Source organism: Macrobrachium nipponense, chromosome 19, assembly GCF_015104395.2.
Source record: "Macrobrachium nipponense isolate FS-2020 chromosome 19, ASM1510439v2, whole genome shotgun sequence".
In the NCBI taxonomy this organism is placed as follows: Eukaryota; Metazoa; Arthropoda; class Malacostraca; order Decapoda; family Palaemonidae; genus Macrobrachium; species Macrobrachium nipponense.
The window spans coordinates 69,373,046-69,399,273 of NC_061088.1; the positions used below are offsets into that span (position 1 = coordinate 69,373,046).

Here is a 26,228-nt window from a genome sequence, read left to right on the forward strand (position 1 = left end):
CAAGTTAAAGGTAGAATCCCAGCTGATATAATTTTATCTGAAACTGAAATTGACACCTCGTATACTTGCTAAACAAAACTTGATGATAGGAAGTTGGACGTCATAGAAAAGGTACCACAGAAACGCGACCTTACTGGATTTAGTAGCTATAGAGGCGTTGCACTGCGTCAGGACTGAAAATATTCAGCATTCTTAATCTCAGTAGCCTGGAGAAATAAATTGATCAAATGCTTAGAAATGAGCAAGCTGGTTTTAGAAAAGGTAGGAGGTCAGATATTTGCGTCAAGACATTGTGCAGCAGCGTAAGGAATTTAAAAAAAATGCCCTTCCGATGGTTTTGTTGATTTCGAGAAGGTATTTGACAGCGTTCAAAGCTAACTGAAATTATCCATCTAGAAAGCAGATGCAAAGTTAGTGTTAATGGGAAGTGAATATGCAGTAAATAGTGGATGCTAAATAGGAATGTTGTTTCACAAGGGGTTGCCCCTTTACATAGATTTTATAATAATAATAAACAAAAAAGTGGCTGTAGATTGGAGCAACGATAGAAAGTTGACAGACGGAGACTTTGCAGATAGCGTTTTAATCAGCAGAATACTACAATTTTTAGAAAAGCTGTTTAACAATATGAATCAACATTTATCTAGAAAGATGTATATCAAAATAAATCTAACAAAAACATAATTAATGAAGACTGAGTATGCGCAAAGAAACTAAATAATATTAGAGAAAGGATTGATGAAGTTGACTCTCAAATATTTGAGAAAAGTGATATCCATTAAAAGTTGTGTCGAGTTGGATTTTAATGGGAATGAATTAGGCAGTTCAAACAATGGGCAGGCTGAACAAAGATTTGGAAATCAGATACCGAAAGTGCTAACGAGGGTAAGATATGCAGACGTTCTAGTGCAATCTGTATGGTTTTACGGGCATGAATCATGAAATCTTCAAGAAGAATATTGGAGGACATGTGGCAGGATAGCTCAAAGAAATAATAACATGAGGGAAATGACGCAAATTCCATATGCTGATGAGATAATGATGAAATGGAGAGGGCTGTGGCGTGACATTTCCTTCTCACAACCCCCGGGATCATGTGAGAGTGTCAGCTGGGCTCAGCTGGGCTCCTGTAGGCGTTGGAAGACCCAGACCTAAGGGATAAGAACTATAAGAAGCAGACTAGACTGGAGATGAGTTGAGATTTGTGAAAGATAAAGGCACTGAGAGGAGGACATCAGTGGCGGAATTTCACAGAGGTCTTTTGCGTCATGCGATGATGATAATGATGACCTCAGTGCCAACGTTTTTCTTCTCCTTTCGGTCAAGTGTTACAAAAGGGGCAACATTGTGGTATGCCTTCATTGTCATTAAACTTCGATTCTCGGGCATTTCATTGAGGAGTGAGATGTTTAGTTCTGGTCCCGTTGCTGAATAATCACTGGTTCCGTGCAGTGTAAAAACACCATAGAAGGAGAAAGGATTGTCATTAAACATCTTGTGAATGATGCTTTGCAGTTAGATCATTCTTGTTGATAGGCTCATTGAAGGAAAGTGATATTCTTCTGATGTGTTAAAATAGGCAGTTTTACGTAGCCTTTGAAGATATTTAATTCGCGTTTAATTTTAGCAGTAATTAAAGGATGGAGTACTGAATAGTATCTCAGATTTTCATGATCAGTACATAACAGGTATACTAGATTTATAGCAAATTAGGAATGGAACCGATTATACTATTTAGTTCATACAATGCGCAATAGCACAAAGGCTTGTTTTATTCTTTGTACTCGCGCCCTCTCCCTCCCCTCCTTTCATATATAACTTTCTTCCTTCGCATCTCACACTTGGGACTCCTTTTGTATTCATCGTCTCACCGGTGTTTGTTGAGGTCTTCATTGTCGAGTACACTCGTGTCCCACGGTTCGATATCAGTATCTGTGTGGTATCCATGCACTGAAGTATGTTTGCCATGTTAATGTAACACACTCTTCCTCAAGAGGGGAGGTGTGGGAGGAGGCGCCGTCCCTTTTGGGGTAGGGGGTGGTACTTCTGTGATTCTTTATGGCTTAATTAATTTTTTGTGTCCTCATTTGTCTTCATTTTTCTTCATGGTGTCATTGTTTTTAATTTTTTTGGCTTACACCTTTTTTTTAGTGACAGATTTGCAAACAGAATGGGATTATTAAGTTCAATTGAAAATTTAATTGGGCCATTTTGTTTCAACTATTTATAACCTGCGAAAAATACTTGCCTTGATGACGTCCCCTTCACTTTGTGCCTAAAAATCTTTAATGCATTTTTTTTTTTATGTTACCGTAGCCTGTTTGGCCCTCGTGAAGCGTGTCCTCCCTGCGTATCACTCGTATCATGTATGTATTAATACCCTCCCGATGTATCCTTTTGTCTTTATGTATTTAATCTCGGCTTTAGTTCCCCCGTCGAATCCATCGGCTCACTTTACATTTTGTTACCCTTCCTGTTCGTAATCCCAAAACTTTCCTTTTGGTAAGCCTTCTTGTATTTCACTCGCTTCTCTTTCCTCTCCCTACATTTTACGCCAACCCCCAATTACCTGACAGTGTATACGGTTTGCCCTCCCTCCTTTAGTTCTCTCCTTACCTTTCCTTCCTATCCCTTTCCCCCTGCTTTTGCCTCTTTCCCCCCACCCCGCCCCTATCGCCCTTTTCCGGTTTTTAGCGAGTGGGGCTCTTTGGGTTGAGCAAACAGGTGTTCCATCAAGTTTTGCTGATTTTTGTGAGACGCGGTACCACACCTAGGCGGTGTTGTTTTTGTAAAGGCTACGAGAGAGAGAGAGAGAGAGAAGAGAGAGAGAGAGAGAGAGAGAGTTTTACAGCTCTTCAGTTTCGAAATAGGCAAAATGTACGATTATTATTTGTAATAATGGTTGTTGCAGAACGTGATTGTTCTTCGTGGTCTTCAGTAATAATAATATGATAATAATAATAGTATTTTATTGAATATAATGGCAGAACCTACAGGATTGATCTTATAGAGAATTCTGTATAAGATCAATTCTGTAGATTCTACCATTATATTCAATAAAGCATATTCGAAAGAAGGTCTGTTGCCAGAATAATAATAATAATAATAATAATAATAATTATTATTATTATTATTATTATTATTATATTTATTATTATTATTATTATTATTATTATTATTATTATTATTATTATAGCAAATGACTGTGATATCATAAAAAACAAAGGGGTGACAACAACAATAATAATAAAGATGGTGGACATGATCCCTAGGAAGAAACGGGTTATGTAGTTATACTGGCGCAGGCAAGTATTGGGTTTCGCATACCTAAACTGGGAAATGGATTCACGTTGTAATGAAAACTTGTTCTTTGTGTCGTGACAATCCCAGTCCTAACCGAAAGAATTGGGCAAGTATCGTTTAACAGTCGGTGCGTATATTTTGTCCATAAAATCTCTCTCTCTCTCTCTCTCTCTCTCTCTCTCTCTCTCTCTCTCTATCTTGTCACGTGGTACAGCCGGACGAGAAAGTACAAATGGATGTGTTTCCTAAAATCCACTGCCAATATAATTGTCGAGTGTGGAGGGTCGCAGCAAGAAGAGAGAGAGAGAGAGAGAGAGAGAGAGAGAGAGAGAGAGAGAGAGGATTATACCATCAAAATGGGTAAGTATCGATGAGGTAATTCTTACCTCAGTGGATGAAACCATTCATAAGATTCTCTCTCTCTCTCTCTCTCTCTCTCTCTCTCTCTGGGTTTTATTCATGCCATATAGTTAACCATACAAAAAATGTATGTATAAGCGGTTAAAGTATTTTTTTTTAAGGAAAATGTAGTTTTTTTTATTTTTTTAATGGGGGGGGTGCGTTTAGAATGGTATTTCCGATGTTATGCTAACAGTTTCTTGTATTACCAGACGTCATTGAAATGAAAATAAGTCCTTTGAACTCTCGGGGGAAAAAAAAAATAAAAAAAAATAAAAACTTCAGGAAGTATGTAACGATAACGAAACCCACCTCTTGCACGCTAAACTCGACACTTCCGGTGGCAAGTGTCCATACTGTCAAAGTCCTTTTATCGTGAAGTCCAGTGACAATGTTATTATAAGTAATTAATGCGTTGGTGTTTTTTATGCAGTGGTATAAAACACATTCAGTTGTTTTGTGAATGTTTGAGTGTGATGTACCGGTACTTTTACCCCATACAAAATGTTCTGATTGTAGTTAAGGAGAGTTTGTGTATGTGAGATCTAGATAAACAAGGATATTACATTTTTTTCCAATCTCTTAAGTTTTATAGCAGAGGTTGGTAACTGGATTTTGTTAAATGTTACATGGCTGTCGTAAATTATGACCTTTTGGAGAAAGGGAAAACACTAAATTGGTGTAAGGGAACTATACCTAATGCAATGAGGTAAACTTAAGCTCATGAATGATAGCCCAATTCATTAAGATTTTCTTACCGAAGAAGCGATGTAAAGAAAAGCGATACAAAACATTCTTCAATTTTAAGGCATTTTTTCATCTAATCTATAAGGCTCGTTCTCTACGTAAAATAAGATAACAAGGAAGGAACAAAAGTGTTCGTTGCCGTGTTCTTGTCTAACCTGTTAAGGAGCAGAACAAGCTGTATATCCCTTTAATTGACACGTCTTCATTGAAGTTCTTCTTTGTTAACGTCACTGTAAAAATATCTAAATGGATTGTTTTTTGGAACTTGTTGAGTGCAATTTTTTTCTCCCTCTCTTTTACTTTTTGTTTAGTGTCTCCAGGATTGGAGTTGTACGTTAGGACGTGGATACATGTTCAGACGTTGTGCAACAATCAATCGCTTTCAGAAATTTGGAAAGGTATTATTCCCTGCTGGAGTCCTTCCAAGACTTGAGTGTGCTATTGAGCGCGCCATCTCTCTCCAACACTTTCTAGAATAACCATTTATTTTTGCTACAATATTGTCCATGTGAGAAATCGAATTCGAGATTTATGGCACAAACAAAATTGGTAATTCCGCTGAAAGAAAAGTTATTTTCAGTTTTGAAAAAGGAAGAACAAGTAAATTCACAAGAAAAATTAATGTTTTCTAGATGAAAAATATGCCCGATAAACTTCTTTTAATATCAAATACATCTCATTATTCTGAAGTAGTTTTTTGTGTTTTACCATCGTGCACAAAGTACTGTTCAGTAATATAAGCTATGATAAGCTAAATGTGTATGTATGTATATCAAGATGTAAGAACTCTGTATTTCTGTGCCTATAGAATGTTCATAGACTGATTCCTTATTACATTTAAACATGAATATTCTAATGGAATGCAATTTTTTCACCTTCTAATGTAGCCACGTTTTCCGCAGAGATCCTGCATTGCATGGCTACTGCGCTGTGTCCGCTGGCCTTCCCAATTCATTTGTAACCTTCCAACGGGTTTGAACAGTGTAAGTCTGTAGATGCCGCAGCCAATTTATAGTGAGGGATGAGCAACGGGGTCGTATCAGAGTATCTAGTTGATTGTTTGTTTTGACTGGGAGTTGAGCTGTCTGCTAGGGCTGTTTGTCTAAAGGGGTCGGGGAGGTTAAGCGATGGCTATTTCAACGGCCGTGTTTATGTTCAAAGCGGCTTGGTTACGGAGTTGCGCGCGCAGATACACACACACACACACACACACCACACACACCACACACACACACACACACTGACACAAACGACACATCATTATCTATGTAAAGGGTATACCGTATGCATATGTGCAAGGGACCCCATCATTTTAATAAAGATTTCATTGAGACTTATTGTTGGTCGTGTAACATCGCAATATCATCTATGTAAGGGCGAAAATATAAAAAAAATAAAAAAAAAGGGAAAGAATTACGATTAAATTTATGAGTTTTGGTTTCGTTTTATAGCAGAACCACTTCACTTGGAATTCAGCCGACGTTAATGGCTCTTTCATATTCTTTCGTTCGTGGGAGTCCAGTTTTGATTCATCCGAGAGAGATGGACCTTAAAGACGTGGTGAATTTTCTGAATCATTATGTCCCATTTTGTCAATTGTTTGGAAGCTTTCCAAGCTCTGCATGCGCTTGAATGTCAATGCTTTAAGGCGAAGGATTTTTTTTATTAGTATTAAAAACTTACAACCTTGAGATACGTAAGAGTAGAATTACATAGTGAAAGTTGTACATAAACAAATTGAAAATTATTTACAATTAGAAACTTTTATAACATTCATTTTTCAGAAAAAAAATGAAAATAAATTTTCTCGTCACAGTAGAAACCCTTTTATGTAAAAAGCTTTTTATTCCATCGGAAGATCTCTTTAATTCCATCGTTCTAACGACCCGTCTTCCTCGGTTTTTTTTTTTTTCACTTAAATGACGTGATCCACACATCTGGTTGCGATAGTGGGTCATTGTCTTCATGAAGGCAAGACTCCGGAAGTAGGCTGTCTAGGCCGAGAATGCCAATTTTCCTCCTTATTTCCTAACGACTTTCTAATGATGATTGAACTCTCATGAGAATAGTTTTTGTCCGACTCCCTGCGGCTGCTAATTAATTGCCGAAGACCTTAATGTCCGTACAAAACGTCCTAGGGGTTAATTAAGGTTATGGATTCACTTGAGAAGAAAAGGAGGCGGCGGAGGAGAAAAGGGGTTGGGTAAGTTTTTTTTTTTTTTTTTTAAGCTGGGCACGCAGAGGCCATGTTGACAAGAAGGGAAGGTGGTGTCCTAGGGAGGAGGTCAGGAGAGTGCGACATGAACTCTTAGCTTTATTCTCTACCTTTATCTCTACCCACCACAACTCTGGCGGTTTTGTCTTTCTCATCTCTACAGTCGCATTAGCCAACAAGAGTTCAATTATATAGGTACTGACACAAGATCATTAAGGCATACAGTCGCATCCCCTCACTCCCCTCGTGTGTGTGTGTGTGTGTGTATATATATATATGATATGGATGTAATCCTTAAACATTGTTCTTCGTTTGTAAACGCCACTTAGGCTCGCAATTGACACGTTTCTCTCCAGTCATGGTAGCATTAAGAGCCCTCGTGTCCGTCCTTCCAGGCTGTCCTGCCAATCAAGTTCATTCTCTCATAGCAGCCGAATTGCTGATGCGATTAGGGTCATTGTGTCTCTCAACCGGCTGCTTGCGCCTTCAATAGCAGTTGCGTACGTATTCTGAAAGCGGCTTTGTGATCCGTCGCTGAATATCCTCCCGTCTCAGGTCAGCGAGTTGAGTTGACTTGCTTAACTGTCATGATCATTAGCTGGAACAATGCCCAACAGAATGTCAAGTTGGCTGAGTTATTTCAGGGAAGTTTGCAAAGGCGATGCCTTAACCGTAAATTTAGAAAGGAATTCGATGGCCGTTTGGTAGTGCTGTTCAGCTAGGTAATGGCGTCACGCTTCTCTTGTTTTATCCAGTGCTATAATTCTCACGTCGTGCCTCTTTAGCGCTTTTTTCCCCCCAAGTCTCTTGCTTCCTTTATCATCAATGATTCCCTTCCCCCTTCTTAGTCATCCTTGATTGTCTTCCCACAGGATGCTCTTCATTTTCACGAAAGAATCGTTTTTTTTCTTTATTATTACTGGTTTTATTTTTATTTCTTTATTATTACTGGTGTTATTTTGTATAGAGTATGTTTATTATTAACATTTGATTTAATTTGCTGGTGTGTAGTAGACTGCTGCTTTTTGCTCAAAAAAGAGTGGATTGGTAATTTTTTTTTTAAATAGAATCTGGATCTTGTGCTGTATTCATTCTTCAAATAACCTCGGTTACTACTTACTTCTTGAGGTGACCTTTTTGAACCGAAAGCTCCCTCTCTCCCTCTCTCTCCCTCTCCGAGGGGCATTTTAAACTCTTCCTTATTGATGGCTGTAGTAATGATGATAATGATTTGGGGGAAGTTTTGCAGATAAGGTCTCGACAGCACACTAGAGTGAACACTAATTCACAATCAAAAAGTCATTACTAGAATGCTGATGAATGCGTAGATAAAGTTGCAAACGCAACACGCTCTTCGCTGCGGTCCTTCATATCCTCACCGGAGTTGCAAGCTCTCCCTAGAAGAGAAATTTATGTACTTGGCCATTAGTTTAGAGCTTTTTTTTTTTCCTCACTACTTGTCTAATAGGATGTTTAAACACTTGTTGTTTATTGCCTTTGCGGTTTTTTTTTTCTCCGAGGACTGATCTATTACAGATTTTAGTTGTTGTGCTATGAAGGAGGAGTTAATGGGGAAAATAGAGTTCCAAGGAGCTAAGCTAATCTGAGTAAAGTTAGCGTGGCAAATTAATATTGATAAGGCTTTAGCTTATTCACTTCATCGTAGTTAGAGAGAGAGAGAGAGAGAGAGAGAGAGAGAGAGAAGAGAGAGAGAGAGAGAATGAATTAATCTTCCCTACATATACTAAACGTAAAAATGAGGCAGGGGCTGAAGTAATGAGCCTACGTAAACGAAGTATGAAATAATCGGTCAAATACTTCGAGTCGCGGTGCTGGCCGTCTCGTGTAACGCTGCGTCACCCCGTCCTGTTTGGTTAACCAGGCACGTGCAGAAGAACCGCCCTTCTTCCTCAATGGACTATTAGCTCTTCACTCGAATAAACCCGCCTGCTCTTCTCTTCGTGAAATGTCGTTTCCTCTTTGGCCTCTAAGATTAAGATGGTCGTGTTTTGTTTACCTGTGTATTCGTCAGTATTTTCTGCGTCTCTGCAAGTTATCTTTGACGGCTGTTATTACGATAAGAAGTGCCTTAAAACTGGCAGCTTGTTGAGACCATGTAGATGCAATGAACTCTAGTATGACAAAAAAGTACGAAATTATTTACTTTTCAGTTTTGTCAAATATATAGCTCGCTTTGACCTCTGGTGTACTTGGGTCACATTTCTGTCAGTGCAGTGGCATTTTAAAATTTATTTAAGAGCAAGTCAACTGTCGGTCTGCCAATGTGACCTCTATGCAGGTTCTTTAGGACAAATAACGTTAGATGATATAAGAAAATTTTTTTTAAGGGGGTTTATTCGGGGTTAAGGGGGGGGTTGTTGTTGGGGATGGGAAGGAAATTTAAGTTGTAATTAAGATTGCTTCAGCAATTTTACTGTTATTCATCTTTCCGTATATTTTTGTAACTGTACCTTTTTGAGTTGTATTTCAATTTATCAATCGATCATTTGTCATGGACAAGTATTGCTAGTTGGTTTTGAGACAAAGCTGAAATTGTACGAGACTTAGTAGACCTAGTAAGTTGAACTTCGCATGTCCATATTCTTAGGAATGGATAGGAAATGAGATAAAATGGAACACAAGCTGCAAGAACGAAAGTCTGTCAATTGATTTGAATTTTATGGCACTTTTACATATTGATCTGTATCTGATTGTAGTAGCACAAGTGGAGCATCAGTATCGTAGACATTCACTAAGAAGCTGCAAGAACGAAAGTCTGTCAATTGATTTGAATTTTATGGCACTTTTACATATTGATCTGTATCTGATTGTAGTAGCACAAGTGGAGCATCAGTATCGTAGACATTCACTAAGAAGCCTAAAGTACTGCCAGCCCTTTTGCCTTGTTGACCCGTGAGGTACCGTAATCGCAAATTGAAAGATGACGATCTTTTGAACACCGAGGCTTAGTTTTTACCGAGAATATATTACGAGTTGAATTATACTGTATGCGTCTCGGAGAGACGACAGCCCGATTATCTCTGTTATTTTAAAAGCTTTTGTAAATCCTGCTGGTCCTATCTTTATTGTTTGCCATCAGATAAGACGAGTGTAATCGCTGTCCGTGTTCTGCGACCGTGCGCATTCGTGCAACATCCATTCTCCGTTCGTTGAGCCTTCATTAGTATGCATTATTGAACACGGTGTAAATTCGTGTGTGAATGCTGGCGCCCCCCCCCCCCCCCCCCCTTTCTCCCCCCCCCCCCCCCCTGATTGCCCCCTCCCCCCACTCTACTCCCTTTTCAGTCTCTCCTGTCTCCTGTCCCCCCCCCCCCCCCCCCCCCCCCCCCCCCCCCCCCCGCCCCTCTCTTTCTGCAGCCGCGCTTGTCCATTGCAAATGTCCTTTGCAAGCCATTGTCTTGTGTTCATCCTTATTTAATTATTATTTTATTATGTTATATTGCTCCAATTTTGATGTTATCTTTTATAAAAGTTGATAAAAGAAAATTGTTCTACATTTCTCTCTCTCTCTCTCCCTCCTCTCTCTCTCTCTCGTCTCCTCTCTCTCTCTCTGCTCCAAAGCTCCTCTTCCTCTCATCTCTCCTCAATCTGTCTCCTCCTCTCTCTCTCTCTTCTTCTCTCTCTGAGCGAGCATCATTATCCCGTCCACCTGATATCGATGCCCCTTCCACTGTTGGTTCAGTATGTGCAATCTCATCCTGCCTCGTTAGTTACCGGGTTATTAAGCGTCTAGGTGTTGTCAGCATTAATCCTGATTTGCAAAAGAAAGGGAAAACAGAGGTTAAGAAGATTACAAAAATGCTGACGTTTCGAAAGAGAATAGGAGAGGTATGCAAATCGCTGCCATTATGACCCATTATACTGGGAACCTGGGTATGCATTGCGTTTGAAGTCATCAAGCAGCCGGGTGTCTCATTTCGCTTCGTTGACCTTTGACCAAGTCTTTCCTTGCGCAATCGCTCTCGGGTCAAGGGACAGGCGGGATGTTTGAGATACCTATTTTTTTTTGTACTTGCATTGAATATTAACTGATTTTTAGATTATTTTGGCTGCGAATTGTTTTTTATGTTTTACTGTATTATTGGTTTCCCTTTTAAATTGATGTAAATTGTTTGTTTGGTACATGTAGATTGAACGTGCAGAGGCAATATATATATATATTATATATATATATATATATATATATATATATAATATATATATATATATATATATATATGATATAAGTATTTGTTACACAAATAAAAACACACCTCTAGTTTAGCCGTTTCATAACTGCGCTGAGTATTTATGGTCATGCGTTGGTCCTTTCTCTTATATGATTAGAGATCTCTTTGGGCGTGTCTTGTGGCTTATAAATCAGTAATCATCCTGTACTACACCGATATCTTGCCTTTTAATTTTACCTGAAATGTCACGCCGACCCCCATCTGCATACTGATTATGTAGCCTGCAAATGCTGCGTGCATACTAATTATGCGCTGCCCTTCTAAGCTTCCGTGTAACTACTGTCTTTTATTAACTTTCGGAACGTGTTGCTGTTGTCGGTATTCAGACTTTTTCGTGAATTTTTTTTTTATATTATTGTACTCTGTTCGTGTGCGTCCTTTTACTTATGTAATCAGTTCCTCATTATATTTTACTGTTCTCTTTCGCTTACATTTCTTTTGTTAAATTCCTTTCGAGAAAGTATCAAGTACACACACATACACACACACATATATATTATCTGTAGTTTATTAGTTCTCTTTGTTAGGGATGTAGTCATTTAATTATATATTACAGCGCGTTGTTTGTATAGTGTAATTATTTAATGCCGCTCTTTATTCTCCTAAGCCGGAATGTCTTTACTAGTCCAGGTTGTACAGTATTTACATTGGAACACGCCGAAATAGCCACTGATTTCGTTTTTTGTTATTCCTGACAAATAATTGATGCTAATAGCCGTGAAAAGCTGTCTGCATAATTGCAGGATGTGTGTGATTCTACAGGAGCACGTACACGTGATGTCCAAGACCTGTCGTAATTCATCGATTGAATGTGCTTTTCGTTGAATTTATTTGTGCGCCCTACCTTGGGTTTTCTGTTCTCATATTTTGAAATCTTGCCTTTTCAGTGGTGAATGCATATTTATTATTTATGTTGTCTGTTTAGAGTACGGCTTGAAAAAGACATTGTTAATTGTTTACCAAGTCAGCCACTGCTAGTTTGGTGTAAAGACATGAATAGGATAACGAACATCCAAAGCCAAATGGAAGAATGAATTAATTTGGTAATTTGACACAGGATAAAATCAAGACAAGAAAAACGAAGTGTAATGAAAGAGAAAGAATTGAACTATAACTTTTAGTTATTTAAGGCTTATCTCGCTTAATGCGCTTGCGCGTGCTTGCTTAACGTTCTGCTAGAAACTTCCCACAAAAGGAATAGATCTAAAATAGATCCCTCTTTGTATTCGCACAACCTCTCAGGATGATTCAGGGTCATCATGTCTTCGGTTGATGTTGCAGTTTTTAATGAAATTTGCCTCTCTTAATTTGCTGGAAGGAGCTGAGCTGATGACTCCTTGTTGTCGAGTTGCAGTGAACACCTGGTTCTGGCCGTTCGATGATCACCAAGCATTACTACTGTCATTTGGGACTTCATCAAGTTTGTTTTCTTAAAAAATTCTGAACTAAACTATAGGTGCTAGTAGTAAGTCCAACAGTATTACTAATGCGTAAGATTGTGAGTTGTAGGTAAATCATATTTCTCTATTTTAATACATTTGAAGCCATTTTTCCCATGTTAATACATTTAAAGCCATTTTTTTCCATTTTAATACATTTAAAGCCATTTTTTCCCATGCTGCTCCTGTTTACCGTTGCCTCAGCCGCTTCCCAAGCTGATTTCCGAGTCTTGTATATCGGTGATATTTACGCAAGAACTCACCTTATCAGGTCGCATTTGAAAGTAAATCCTGTATTCCAGTGAAGAGGCAAATTGTCAGGGAATATATCGGCCCTGGCTAAAAGTTCCTCCCTTCATCGCGTAGGCAATTATAACCAGAAGGATACAAATCCGATTGGTTCTTCATCTCTGTCAGATGGATGGTTAGACGGGGCCATTTGATGGAAACTGAGACTTAAGAGGCTGAACATTTAATTGGAAAAGCAGGAAGTCATTAAGAGAGAAGATCTCTAGGGACTGGAAGCAAATCATTCAGGTTTGAACGAAAAAAAGAGCTGGAGAGGAGATTCACCACCGTCGATGATTTGGAAACCGATTCCGTCTGTCTGTCTGTCTATCTGATCTTCCTTTCGTAGGTAAAATGGTGAATTATTCTTTTTCGATTGCAGTGAATTTCGAGCACAGTCGATTTTTTGAAAATAGTTCAGTCATAGCAATTTGTATCAATCAAATATTTCGTTAGGATTTTCTCTCTCTCTCTCTCTCTCTCTCTCTCTCTCTCTCTCTGTCTCCTGTTAAGACATATCGTGTTTGTGAATTTTAGACACGCAAGGTTGACGAAAGGGTCAGTTGCGACTCCGTTCAATAGAAGAACAGTTAGGGAAACGCTTCTATCATAATATAACGACGCAATGAGATCGTTCAGCCCGAAGGGCCTTGTGTTAGAGGACTAACGAGTAGTTGCTGTGGGTGTGGGGTTGGGAAGTGAGGTGGGGTGGGGTGGGCGGGGAATGAGATTGTAAATACCACCCCGGATAAAAATAACCTAATAGAGCTTATCGCATCAATCGATGAGTACGGAAAAGTGAAGATCAATTACCCTCCTATTTTTCAGGTTTTGTTCATTCCCCACCGCGACCAACGAAATTTCTCTCTCTCTCTCTCTCTCTCTCTCTCTCTCTCTCTCTCTCTCTCTCTCTCTCTCTCTCTCTCTCTCTCATTTTCAAATCCGTCAAAGAGCTGGTTCTAATTGCATTTAAGCTGATTTTTTGTGACGTCATCTGGGAGGGTTTTAACGATGAATGTTATTTTTTAAGGGGCCGGGGGTGAAATGTATGGGAATTAGTTTCATTGTGTTATCGCCGTTTCATGTATTTTCATACGAATTCATTTTGCATTGTTTAATTGAAGACATTGCAGAGCGCGTTTCAACTATTGAATGTTAAAATGTATTCATATATTTGTTTTATATTCATTTTCTAAAGTCAAGGTTTGGTGATAAATAAAAAACGGTTAAGTAAAAACTTTTCTTTTCAACGTCGTTAAATCAAGTTTTTAGGGTGAGTGATTTATTACTGGTGCTAAAAGCTTAAGCCAAAAGAACTCGGAAAGTAATTCACTGTCATTAAGTGTCATTTGTCCTTCTCACACCGAAACAGAGTGAACTAAATTGTGAGATTTTGTCTCTATATTTATTTAAATCTGTACCATCCTCGCTGTGGCCTTCCCTCAAGCTGTGTTCAGGTGGGTATACTTTATACGAAAAAAATATATGTATGTTCCTTTAGGTGCGTTTGTAAAAATATGTATGTTCCTTTGGGTACGTTTTATGAAAAATATGTATTTTTCTTTAGTATTTTTATAAAAAGATTTTTCTTTAGTATTTTTATAAAAAGATTTTTCTTTAGTATTTTTATAAAAAGATTTTTAATTTTCCTTTAGGTACGTTTATAAAAAAAAAATATGTATGTTTATTTAGGAACGTTTATGAAAAAAAATGTTTCTTTAGGTACTATTATAAAGTAAATATGTATTTTTCTTTAAGTACGTTTATGAAAAAAAAATTATGTTTCTTTAGGTACGTTTATGAAAAAAATGTTTCTTTAGGTACATTTATGAAAAAAATGTTTCTTTATGTACGTTTATGAAAATAATGTTCTTTAGGCACGTTTATAAAAAATATGTTTCTTTAGGTACGTTTATAAAAAAAATTCTTTAGGTACGTTTATGAAAAAAATTTTCTTTGGGTACGTTTATGAAAATAATTTTTCTTTAGGTACGTTTAGAAAATAGAAGAAAAAGGTATGCACCGTTCTGCAGTTGCGATGTTAACCTTTGTCTTCACATTTACCTTTACAAATACAGTGTCTCTTTGTTATAGAATTGAATTTTGCAAAGAAACTCTGCCGATGTGTCGTTTTAACAACTTGCATAAATTCTCTCTCTCTCTCTCTCTCTCTCTCTCTCTCTCTCTCTCTCTCTCTCTCTCTCTCTGGAAATACCTTGAAGTTCGAAAACAAAGAGCCAATTATCATCAGTTACGTCTCCGTAAATGTGAAGATGTTTTCGCCATTTAATGTGCGTGTTAGTAGTGTCTGGGTGGTGATACTCTGTGTCTTTTTACATATTGGCTGTTCATGTCCCCCAGCCGCTATTCGTTCGGGTGGTATCTGGCGTCAGACAAGGCTAATGGTCATTACCTCGCTTTAGTGGACGACGTAAAAACTAGCTACTAAAACATCCCACCCAGATACATTCTCTCTCTCTCTCTCTCTCTCTCTCTCTTCTCTCTCTCTCTCTCTCTCTCTCTTAGAATTGCCAGAGCACGTTTTATTCAATATATGTATTAGATTAAATACAGAGGTACACTTTTATTTGTAGTTTTGAAATGTTTATGTACACTAATGTTTTGTCGGAACGAGATGTATCAAATTTTATTAGGCGTGTCATGGAAAATTAGTATGTTTCCAGCTGAATTAAAATGTTGATAGTTGGAATTCATAGTCAAAGTTAGTTCTTACTTGAAGGTAAGAGACAAGTCTCGAGAGAAAGGATTTATTATTTACCCATTTTATCTTGAAGTCGCTATAAGTTATTGCAGAATTAACCATCGTAAAAACTTACGTAACAACGGTCATCCATTACGGGAAGCATGCAAGCAAACTGCTCAAAATATGCAAGTAGGAGGAAGCTTCGTGAAAATAGATGCCTTGCAGGGCGCTCCCAGTGACTAGATTTTGATTTGCTTTTATTTCTCCTAAAAGAAGTCTACTTTCATGTGGATGTTGCTGTACTGGATTACTGCTATACTATATTACTGTAAATAACCGATTTTTCATTATATGCACGAGTCTGGTACTTCATTCTCTCAGTGATATTCTATTTTAAAGTGGTTTGGTGTGTTATGTTTTTATAGTGTTTTATTACGTTTTCTCTGTAATGCCATTTAATTGGGAGTTCAGGATGACTTTTTTTGTCAGTCTTTTTTGCAGTGTAGTTCAGGACTGTCATTGTCTTGTTCATCTTACAGTGTGATTAAATTATTGTTTTCCAATGGCATATATTCTTATTGTTATTAAGTCTCTTTGGAAAAGCAAGTGCTATTAAATTGTTATCCGTAGCTGAGCACTTGTGAAACTAGTGTGTGAAACGTAACGTTTAGCGAACTTTTTTGTAATGCTATAAATACCATAGCAGTGGAATGATAGGATAGAAAGGTGCTGCTGAAGATAACTACCGAATCATTTAAGCTGACTGAAGGTCAAACTGTCAACCTTGTAGGGACATCCACTGATGATTATCGTAATGGGTCAAGTAATTAGCCTCATTAGAGCGATACCATGAATGATATTGAATCCTGGGCAGTGTACGGAGGTATTCCAGCTATGTACCTCCACCCACATTCTGATTCTCTCTCTCTCTCTCTCTCTCTCTCTCTCTCTCTCTCTCTCTCTCTCTCTCTCATGGTTGTAGTTTGGTTCGAATTGTTTTATAGTTGTGGTCAAGAAATTATTTTTTTTATTGTAATGAAAATTATTTACATTCTGTATTTGAGGTTTTACATCTTAGTTCAGGCCGCAAACCGGAAGCAGTATAATTTGTTTTTAGTGTTTGGACAAAAGGAACCACACGAAGCGACCCTTTTTCGTTTTCACCCGCTGTGGCCCTTAGAATATCCTTTACTGATGGCTCACTTTTCATTAAAATATACCCTTTATGTCGCTTACTTATTCATCGAAAGTTCCTCATGAAGCAAATGAAGAATGTTATCTCAAGTAACCTTGTTTGTTGGTAAGGGAACTTAAAAGCCGTCTGGCCACCATTTACATAAGCCATTTGCATTCAAATTGTCAAGTGCAGCTGTAGATGGAAGGCTCGTCTGTGGTCCATTCCTGGCTGAAGAAGAAAAATTAATTGCGTAAAAACAGAGAGGATGGAGGAAAATTCATTGGTTAATCTTCCTGTGCTCTAGTGAGGGTGAAGAAATTTTTTTTTAATCTTCTTTCAATTGTGTGTAATAAAATTTGCAATTGCATCGCCTAGTGGTAAGCTTTTAGCGTAATCCAATTGCCATTAACATTTGTTTCTGTTTAATGATTGTTTTAAGTAAATGGATAGTTTTCCAATATTTTATTTTATTTTTGCGTAGTTGCTTCTTCTGTTATACAATATTTGGAACAATACTATTTTTTTTATTCTGTATGTTGTCCCGGATCCTACAATAATAATTTTGCACATTTTTTTTTCAAACGTTGTATATTACCCACCTACGAGACGTAAAAAAAGCATATCAGTTGAAGTGGCATTTTAAAGAGAGAAAAGGCTCTTCAAATCAATTATAAATTTCTCTCATTGGAAGCCACGTAAAAATAGTAAGTCATGACTTACCAACTTTTCAGCTGCAGCCTATCCAGTCTTTATTTTCTCGCATGAGACATAATTGACAAAGTTCCTTTTACATATGAAAATGTATTGTTTACAAGAGAGCATTCGATTCCTATATGCCTCTTAGAATATAGTGAATACACTCGTGACTTTCATAGCTGCAGATGCTAATATCTAGAAATTTTGTGCTGTTTTGTATGTCACCCTTGTGTTATTATTTTTTTTTTTTGGAGGGGGGTGGTATTTATTGCAGTGTCATAGTTTTTATGTTTATCTTTAGCTAATTGTATAAATTTTGCCACCTTAGAAGAGGAAGATTTTATCTGACTTCAGTCGAATTTTACTGTAATTTTATGTCTGTGAATTATAAATGGGAAACTTTGTAAATAAATCGGAATTTGTGTATTTTGAAAGATTATCACATAACTGAATGATTTTTTTAGTTGTCACTCCATTTTTATGAATATATCAGTATCAGCCTTTCATGGCTTTTGTAAATCGATGAGATCCTTCAATAAGTGAATCAACCCTTCAATGCTTCAAGCATTCATCCACTGTTTTTACCGGTCATTTATTATTTTTAACAGTCGCTGAATTTTTATTTCGCGGAAGGAATCGTCAATAAATTGTGACACCAGTTTATTAATCAATTTTCTTCGTCACTTGCACGAATTTGTGCAGTTCTAAAATATATTTTCTCACATTTTGTGTAGTAAATGTAAAAGAAATCATGACAATTCCTAAAACATCCAGTTTTCTCTTTCTTGGGACTGCGTTCCTGAATCGGAACAATTTGTCATGTTCATTATGAATTTTAATTACCTTAATGTTTTTTTTTTGTCTGACACACTCCTTGCGGCCCGCTTAATTGGTTTCGTATCACATTCACCTTCCCCTAAATACCTCATTACCTGGCTGTAATTAAACGCACGAGTAAGAAGTCGTAACGCAAATTAGTAATAAACTAATGACTGCGCTGGCTGTGTCGGCTCGCGATGTATCACGATGTATCAGAATGCCTGACTGAGTTCATGTCTTTACGGGTCGACGCCTTTTTGAGTTCATTGTATTCCTTGTTTTATACTTGGAAATTTTATATAGCTTGTTAATGGCAGTGATTGATGGCAGATCTCAGAACTTATAATTGTAATTGTTTAACCTTCCAAAAAAAAAAAAAATTATTGGCGTAGTGATTGTTTTCTATTAAATTATAAATTTCCTATGATACATAATGTAATTTTTTTCAAAGTCAAGTTATTGGTGTTGAGATAGTTGAGAAACCTAAAATAAAAATAAAAATTAAAAATGGTCGAGTGAACCCGTGAATTATAGCATTTACCATATGCATGCCTTGGAATTGCTTTTTATTATCATTTGAAGGAAACTTAGACAAACACAAGAATCCTTTTAAGCTGCAGGGGGCCACATCCCTCTGTTCTGTCTTATTTCAGATAGTCCTCTTACTCTTTCCCTTCTTCCTTTCGTCTGCCACGACAAAAGAAAGCAATAATGAATCTTCATAAAGAATCCGACGTTGGCAACAAAACCCATTTTGTGTATGGGGGCCGGCCATATTTGTCGCTTGCTGACGTCTACACATCTTCCCCCAAATATAATCGGTTGCTCATAAGGCAATTTGGGAGAATCCACTCAGGTGGCGGAAGGTGGCACTCGCCTCCGAAGGGGAGGAGTGAGAGACGTAGAGAAGGGAGAAGGAAGACAGGAAAAATTAACGGGGGGGGAGAGACGCCCTGGGGGAAGTTATCTCTCTCTCTCTCTCTCTCTCTCTCGTCACAACCCCTATGGCAGTTTTAGGCCTGCTTCTGTTACCCCCTCGTCATTCACCTCAATAACATACCTCCCCCTTCTGTCCCCTCTTACCTCGAATCCCCCCAGCAGAGATGGTTATTGGATGCCTTAGGACGAAGGAAGCTACGTGTTAATTTGTGGTAAAGTTTGTGGAAGGGAAGGATAACGAGATGGTAATGGGATTGAAGTAATGGAAAGACCCAGATTGTGGTTTTGCCCCCTTGAGGAGGAAGAGGGTCAGTTCTAGAGCATTTTCGGGCCGCATTCAATGCCGAGACCTCGTAATGTAGCCTGAAATGAACAGAGCCTACTATATATCCTCCCGGTCGGTAGGTACTTCCGACTTGTCGATTGGATTTTTGGTTGATAGAAGTTTTTTTTTTACTAAATGCTTAAGAGTCCCCTTCTTTTACAATTACACCTAAATTATTTTTAGTTTTCGAGTTCTTCGTCTTTTTCAAGAAGTCTTGAAATAAATTCTTTGATTTCTAAAATTTCACGTTCCATGCACGGGGTTCGTTATCCAACAAAACTTGCATAATATGTTGACCTTGTATTAACAATAGAGTTCCCCTTTTATTTATTTTTTTGTCCATGGGGTGGGCCGTGGTGCGCTCCTCTTTAAAGTTAATCTTAGGCAGGATATGACAGCGGCTGTGCAATCTTGCATACTCTAACACAGACTCACGCACAGATGACTTGAGGGCCCGAGGCGCCGTCTACAGTTTGGTGGCTGGATTTGGGAAGGACGTCAGCGAGCCTCCTGCTGCTGCGCTGCTGCTGCTGCTGCTGCTGCTCTGCTCTAGATTCCTGAGGTTAAAGATGCCTTATGGGAACTGGTTCATGTAAATGGCAGAAAGCTTTATTGAAAGGGAGTTCTGTGCGAAGAATGTGACGAAGGCAAAGGTGGTGGGGATTACATATCTTTTCATTGCAACGACAACAACAGTCAAGAGTGCTGAATCCTTGAGGACTTGAATTCAAATGAAGTTAATGTATATCATTACGATTTGCATGATAGGAAAGTGAAAGGTAAATTATCAATACCCCTACGGATATGAAGTCAATTATTTACACCCACTTGTATACGTAACATGAAAGTCGCATTGTTTTACAAAGGCTTCTGAATAAAGTTCCGAACATGTCGTTGTATGAAATATCTGCGAGAAAGCATAAATTGGAGGGTTCGAGGACTGTTCAATGGATATCTCTGAAATTAAGAACCAGAATTGATGAAATGGAAATGATTTAAGACTTAGATCATTTCCATTTCATCAGTTATGGTTTCTGCTTTGAGAGAGATCCAGTAACCTTCACTGAACAGTCCTGGAACCCTCAATTCATGCTTTCTCACTTAATCTTTAGGTTAACAATTAATACTTATCACTTTTCTCTTTCTGCTGACGCTTATTTAGTATTCACGTTAGTTAATGCGTTATTAAGTGAAAGGATTTGAGCTATTTTGTATTGTCAAATTAAGGTATATTATGTATTAACAAGTCTGCCACCCCATCGTCGATCTACGAAAACGTGGTTAGGAAAAGAAATTGTAAACCGAAATTTTAAATTGTCAAGGCACACCGATAACAAGACGTTCGGAGAATGTTTACGTAATTATAGGAACACTAGTTTCGTCTTCGTAATTTGAAACTAAATTGGTTTCAAATTAAACTGATTGATCAGGTACTTGAATTATTTTTTTTATTGTCAGTTGGTCTAATAATGGGCTATAATTATAATCTGTAGCAAAAAATATATAGAAATTTTTATACTTAGGTGATAGTCTCGCATAAGCGTTTGATATAATCTGTAGAAACTAGTCACTTAACAATTTTAATGCGGTGACGTGTACCACCTTTGGTGTCATGTCATTGTACTATTGTTAGTTCGTAATTCGAGACATTTTGATTTTTTCGGTGCTTGAACTAATCATTCTATAGTTTTGTCTAGTACATTTTGCTTGCAAATAGTTTTAGGCATTAACCCATGGCTCTATCATCACGATAATTTTACAGAGAAAATATGCGCTTTAAATAATGACATGAAAGCTGTACGACCAGAGTTTTAAGGTGAAACACCATCAGGCAGTGATCTGGGATTCTTGCATGAAGCATTACTAGGCCGGCTTCTCTTGCCCCAGTGAGTCTGGAAGGCCTGCAGCTAAACACCTTGAAGGGAGAGCGTAGTCTCTGGACGCCTAAACATTTAACACATGTTGCCATAGTATGATATTCACGGAGTGCTGTAGTAGGGGGCTTACAAGCCCTCGTCTGAACGTTTAAATTTGTTAACCACCCTGTACTCGGTTGCCTTGAATACCCCTTGGGGCTGTGCTGGTCTTCCTCACAAGTTGGGGTGACTGAAGAATCTCAGCGTTATATATATATATATATATATATATATATATATATATATATATATATATATATATATATATATATATATTATATATATATATATCTATATGTGTGTGTGTATAATAGGCTGCCACTATACACACACACATTTTATATATATATATATATATATATATATATATATATATATATATATGTGTGTATAGAAAAAACACATTTACTGGTTTGGGAATGAATTTTTATAGTTCGTGTTTCTTTAATTTTAAACGGAATCTCTTTTTATTTTAACCCTCCTCCATAGAGCTTATACTCATCATCAAATGGAAATAAGCTTTCACGGACGAAATATCCTTTCTGGTGAAATATTTTAATAATAATTGTTTTTTCCTTCACGACTTTTTTTCAGATCTCTAAACAAACTGCTGACAGAGAAAATGGCGCATTCAACACCGGTATCTACTGTATCGAGACTAAAGATGTTTGCAAGTTTCCCTTTCTTGCATGATGATACCTTTAGGAGAACATGCACATCCACTATTCAAAAGATGTTTCCGGCTGTGGACTTGAAAATTATCCCCAAAAATCCCTTAACCATTGGATCGCTGTTTAGAGTCAAAGACCGACTCAGTCCTCTGCTTTCGTCCAGCGTCGTCTATAAATATACTTGCCCGAGATGTGATCACGGGACATACGTGGGATGCACGAGGAGGCTGTTGAAGGTTCGAATGATTCCCACAGGGGCAATAAGCCATAGAACAGGTAGTAGGTTATCAAATCCAGAACAATCCAATATACGGAATCACTCAAAAACATGTAAAACATATATTGACAGCAAGGAATTTTCTATCTTGGGCCAACTGCGGAACAACAACAACCTGACAATTTTAGGATCTATCATTATTAAAAAAGACTGTACCGTCGTTAAATACCCAAACGTCCTCTGTAAAATTGTTTCATAGCCTAGTTTGGGCAGCTGGTCTGCCTCACTGTATTTTTACCTATATTGTTTCAGTTTTACTCTTTCTTTTGTAGTAGGTAGGTGTTTCTGAAATTTTAGTGAAGTCCTGTACTTTAATATGTCTGACTTTGAAGGTGCTGTTCAATTTTAACTTTTAACTTTTAACTTTTAACTTTTAACTTTTAACTTTTAACTTTTAACTTTTAACTTTTAACTTTTAACTTTTAACTTTTAACTTTTAACTTTTTACTGTATTGAGAGCTGTTGCCATGACATTTTTAATATAAATTAAATTAGATCAATTATTAATGTTCGTAAACTTATATATATTTTTAGCCTTGAAAATGCGACCTGGAATTCGTCACGAAACGTCGGCATTAATAAACTGTTGAAAGATGAGGATGCCTTTCCCTACTACTTCCTTCGGAATATATCTTCTTTGAGCTCCAGCTCCGGCCCTATGTGTATATATATATATATATATACGTAAATTAGTTTAAGTGGTCTAAAATCACGACAAATAGTGAAGTGGTCTAAAGATATTTCTCATCGTATTGCTGATTTGAAACTACGGAACAGAAAATATATAACTCCCCGTGGAACAAAATCCTTTAGGAAAAATGGTTCTACTACGACTACTGTTGTGTAAGGAGGACCAATGTCTTTAATTGGCGGCTTGTAATGTAATCCCTCAAGACAGACACCCCCCTTCCCCTTACACCCCTTCACCCCCATAGTTCAAAATGCCCATCCAATTTATGCTAAGACTCTGGAAGTAGGTTAAAGCTCTAGTCAGTCGTAATCATTTGTTACCTGTCAGTAGAAAGGATGCGTTGGCGTTGGGGGCTCTAGAGACGTCGGGTGGGTGTTGAACGATTAAGGAAACTGGGCAGAAGAGAGGCTGTGCAAGTAGCGGTAGCAGTAGCAGTAGCAGCAGCAGTAGCAGCGGCAAGTAAGAGATGGAAACGGTGGTGAATAAGGAGGGGGAGTTCCAGTTTAATTATGGCAGATCAGGTCATTAGGGAGAATCGGGAGCATTAGCGGTTATGGGATGTCATTATTAGAGGGCCACATATTGTGGCCCCCGTTTATCCTTGTTTGGCGGAGGAGGTTGTAAGGGGGGAGGGAGGATGATGGGGCTGAGGGGGTGGTGGGAATGATATGAAGAGCATCCCGTCAAATGGCCCATTTGCCAGGATTCTCATTTATATCCCGCTAATTCTTAGTCGTTTAATATGTTTCAAGATTATATCGGAATTATTCATATGTAGAAATATACTATATTAATTTAGCTTATTGAATGAGTGTGCCCTCCGGTACCCTATCGTGCTTCTCTGTACTTCCACTGGTACATATTGCTGCTTCTTTGACATTCATTGTGTACATCTCCAATGTTATATGCACGCTTTCGTGCACGCCTTTTGTCATTGTCTACAATATATTAATTGTATTTCCTTCTTTTCCAGATGCACAGTACAGAGCGCCTGCCAGAAGGCTACCTTCTCCTCTCCCAGATGGCTGAGTTTCGGGTCTGGGCAACAGTGCATCGACTTCGAGATGATCCTTCCCGACCGACTCCCTATCGACCAGATTGCCACCGTAAGTAGATCTCGAGGTGTTGCAAGTTTGGAGAATACTGAGAAAAGCGCTTCTATAGCCCTGTTTCGTTGGTGATTAGTCTTATAAACAGGCTCGTCTTATCTGCAGGTCTTGGATAAATTATCATTTTGGTAAGCGTTCTTGATAAATAAAAAACCTTATGTTATTATCATTATTTAAAAATCCTCATAGTAGCACGAGTCTTCAAATGGAAAAACAAATCCACAGTTATGTAAACTTAAAACTATAAGGACAGCTTTCGGGAATCTGTTCGGTTCCCCTTATCAATCCAGATTGAGATTGATAAGGGGAAACCGAACAGATTCCCGAAAGCTATCCTTTATAGTTTTAAATTTAGATATATGTACATTTACATAACTGTGGATTTGTTTCTCCATTATTATTATTATTATTATTATTATTATTATTATTATTATTATTATTATTATTATTATTATTATTATTATTATTATTATTATTATTATTATTATTACCTTGATAATATTTTACGAACTGCATAAGCTTAAAACGAAGTTGCCCTTGGACTTGTTGAGCCATGACACAGCAAATGACAACTCGCTCTGTTTGTATACAGCAGCCACCGGCGGCGTACGGTTGCTAGTGAACCTTAGATTTGTTTATCTTCAACTTCATATCAGGGCCCTTTGTAAAGTAAGAGAAATGGGTATTTTTATTGAGTGTGACTTTAGACAAGCGAGTGGTGAATGGTTTTAATTTGCGCAGCTTTTTCCCGGGACCCGGAGCCGTGGTATATGTAGCGGTTTAATAGCCGTAGCGTTTTAATTAAACTCTCGGTAATTTATTTTAAGTGAATTTTAGCCATGTAACTGCGCTGTTCATTGAATTTTGGCAATTGATGATAGGAAATATAGGGCGTAATTGCATTTTGAATCCTAAACAACTGGACTGCTAAAGTTCCCGTGACTTGGATGAAAAATTGACATTTTCTGTCCAGCGCACTTTTAAACAAATGCACAGTTGTGATATCAGGGCATTGATTCAGTCAGGCCTATCGCCTGGCATTGCGATTAGGCAGAAATGAAATGATTTTGTATTTATGCAGTGCAGTTTTAGATTATTAATTTACTGTGAAAGAGAGCGAAAATCTCTTCTGAATAGTTTCACTCCTGTTGAATTACTTCGCCAACGGCCGTTTTTTTTTTTCAGTTTGCATTTTGATAGCTTATTAATCATTACGATTTATTTTTTCAATACCTGTCCTTTTTATTTCTCTCTCTCCATCCAAACTGCCTCCGTAGGGGCGGGTAGCACCGTCAGTGCACCTCATTCGGTGCAATGTAGGCATTACTTAATGTTCTTTACAGCGTCCCTTCGGCCCTAGCTACAACAACTTTCATTCTTTTTACTGTACCTCTGCTCATATTCTCTTTCTTCCATCTTAGTGTCCACCCTCTCCTAACAATTGCTTTATAGTGCAACTGCGACGTTTTCCTCCTGTAACACTTTTCAAACCTTTTACTGTCAATTTCCGTTTCAGCGCAGAATGACCTTAGTTGCCCCAGTGCTTGGCGTAATGCCAAAATTCTATATAAATCAAATCAAATCCATCTAAACTGCGACCCACAACAATCTGCAAACAGTCAGGCACACAAGTCGGTGTTTATGTCAATAGAGGCTTTTTGAATATTGAAAGAACACGCTTCCCTAGAGAGAGAGAGAGAGAGAGAGAGAGAGAGAGAGAGAGAGAGAGAGAGAGAGAGAGAGAGAGAGAGAGACTACAGTCTGGCACAGAAGCATTAAGATAAGTTGTAGGTAGTGAAGCACGGAGGAGCGATTGGAGCTATCTCTTAAGGCGTTTCTTTGGTTCGAGCCCTTGGTCACGATTCGGTGTAACCACCACTCATAAATTACTCTCGTGACGTCGGACGTTGCATCCCTGACGTGGCTCTCAATGAATGCCATCTTCTGCTCCGGCTCCCAGACACCACTACCAGCGTTACCATGGACCCCTCCTCCTCCTTCCTCCTCCTCCTCGCTTTTCTCTTTCGCTACCCAGTCTTATTTTTTTCTTATTTAGGGAAATTTTCGTGCGTTTTCATAATCAACGAAATTTTCCAGGTTTAATAGCCTTCGGTATCGTTTGCTTCTCTCTCTCTCTCTCTCTCTCTCTCTCTCTCTCTCTCTCTCTCTCTCTCTCTCTCTCTCCTGAATGTTTTTATGTTCTTTGAAATGGAAAGAAATTCTGTGCTTTTGTTTTAAACTTCTTACACAGACACAAACACAA

At 38.0% G+C, this 26,228-nt stretch overlaps 1 protein-coding gene across 1 annotated transcript in view; it reads left to right on the top strand.

Annotated features, from left to right (window-relative positions):
* Window positions 1-26,228, top strand: part of LOC135218106 (plexin-B-like) — a 535,564-nt gene that overhangs the window by 417,908 nt on the left and 91,428 nt on the right. The window contains exon 6 of the mRNA XM_064254254.1: window positions 23,830-23,962. Coding sequence (XP_064110324.1) covers window positions 23,830-23,962 — 133 coding nt within the window. The remainder of the gene's footprint in view (window positions 1-23,829; window positions 23,963-26,228) is intronic.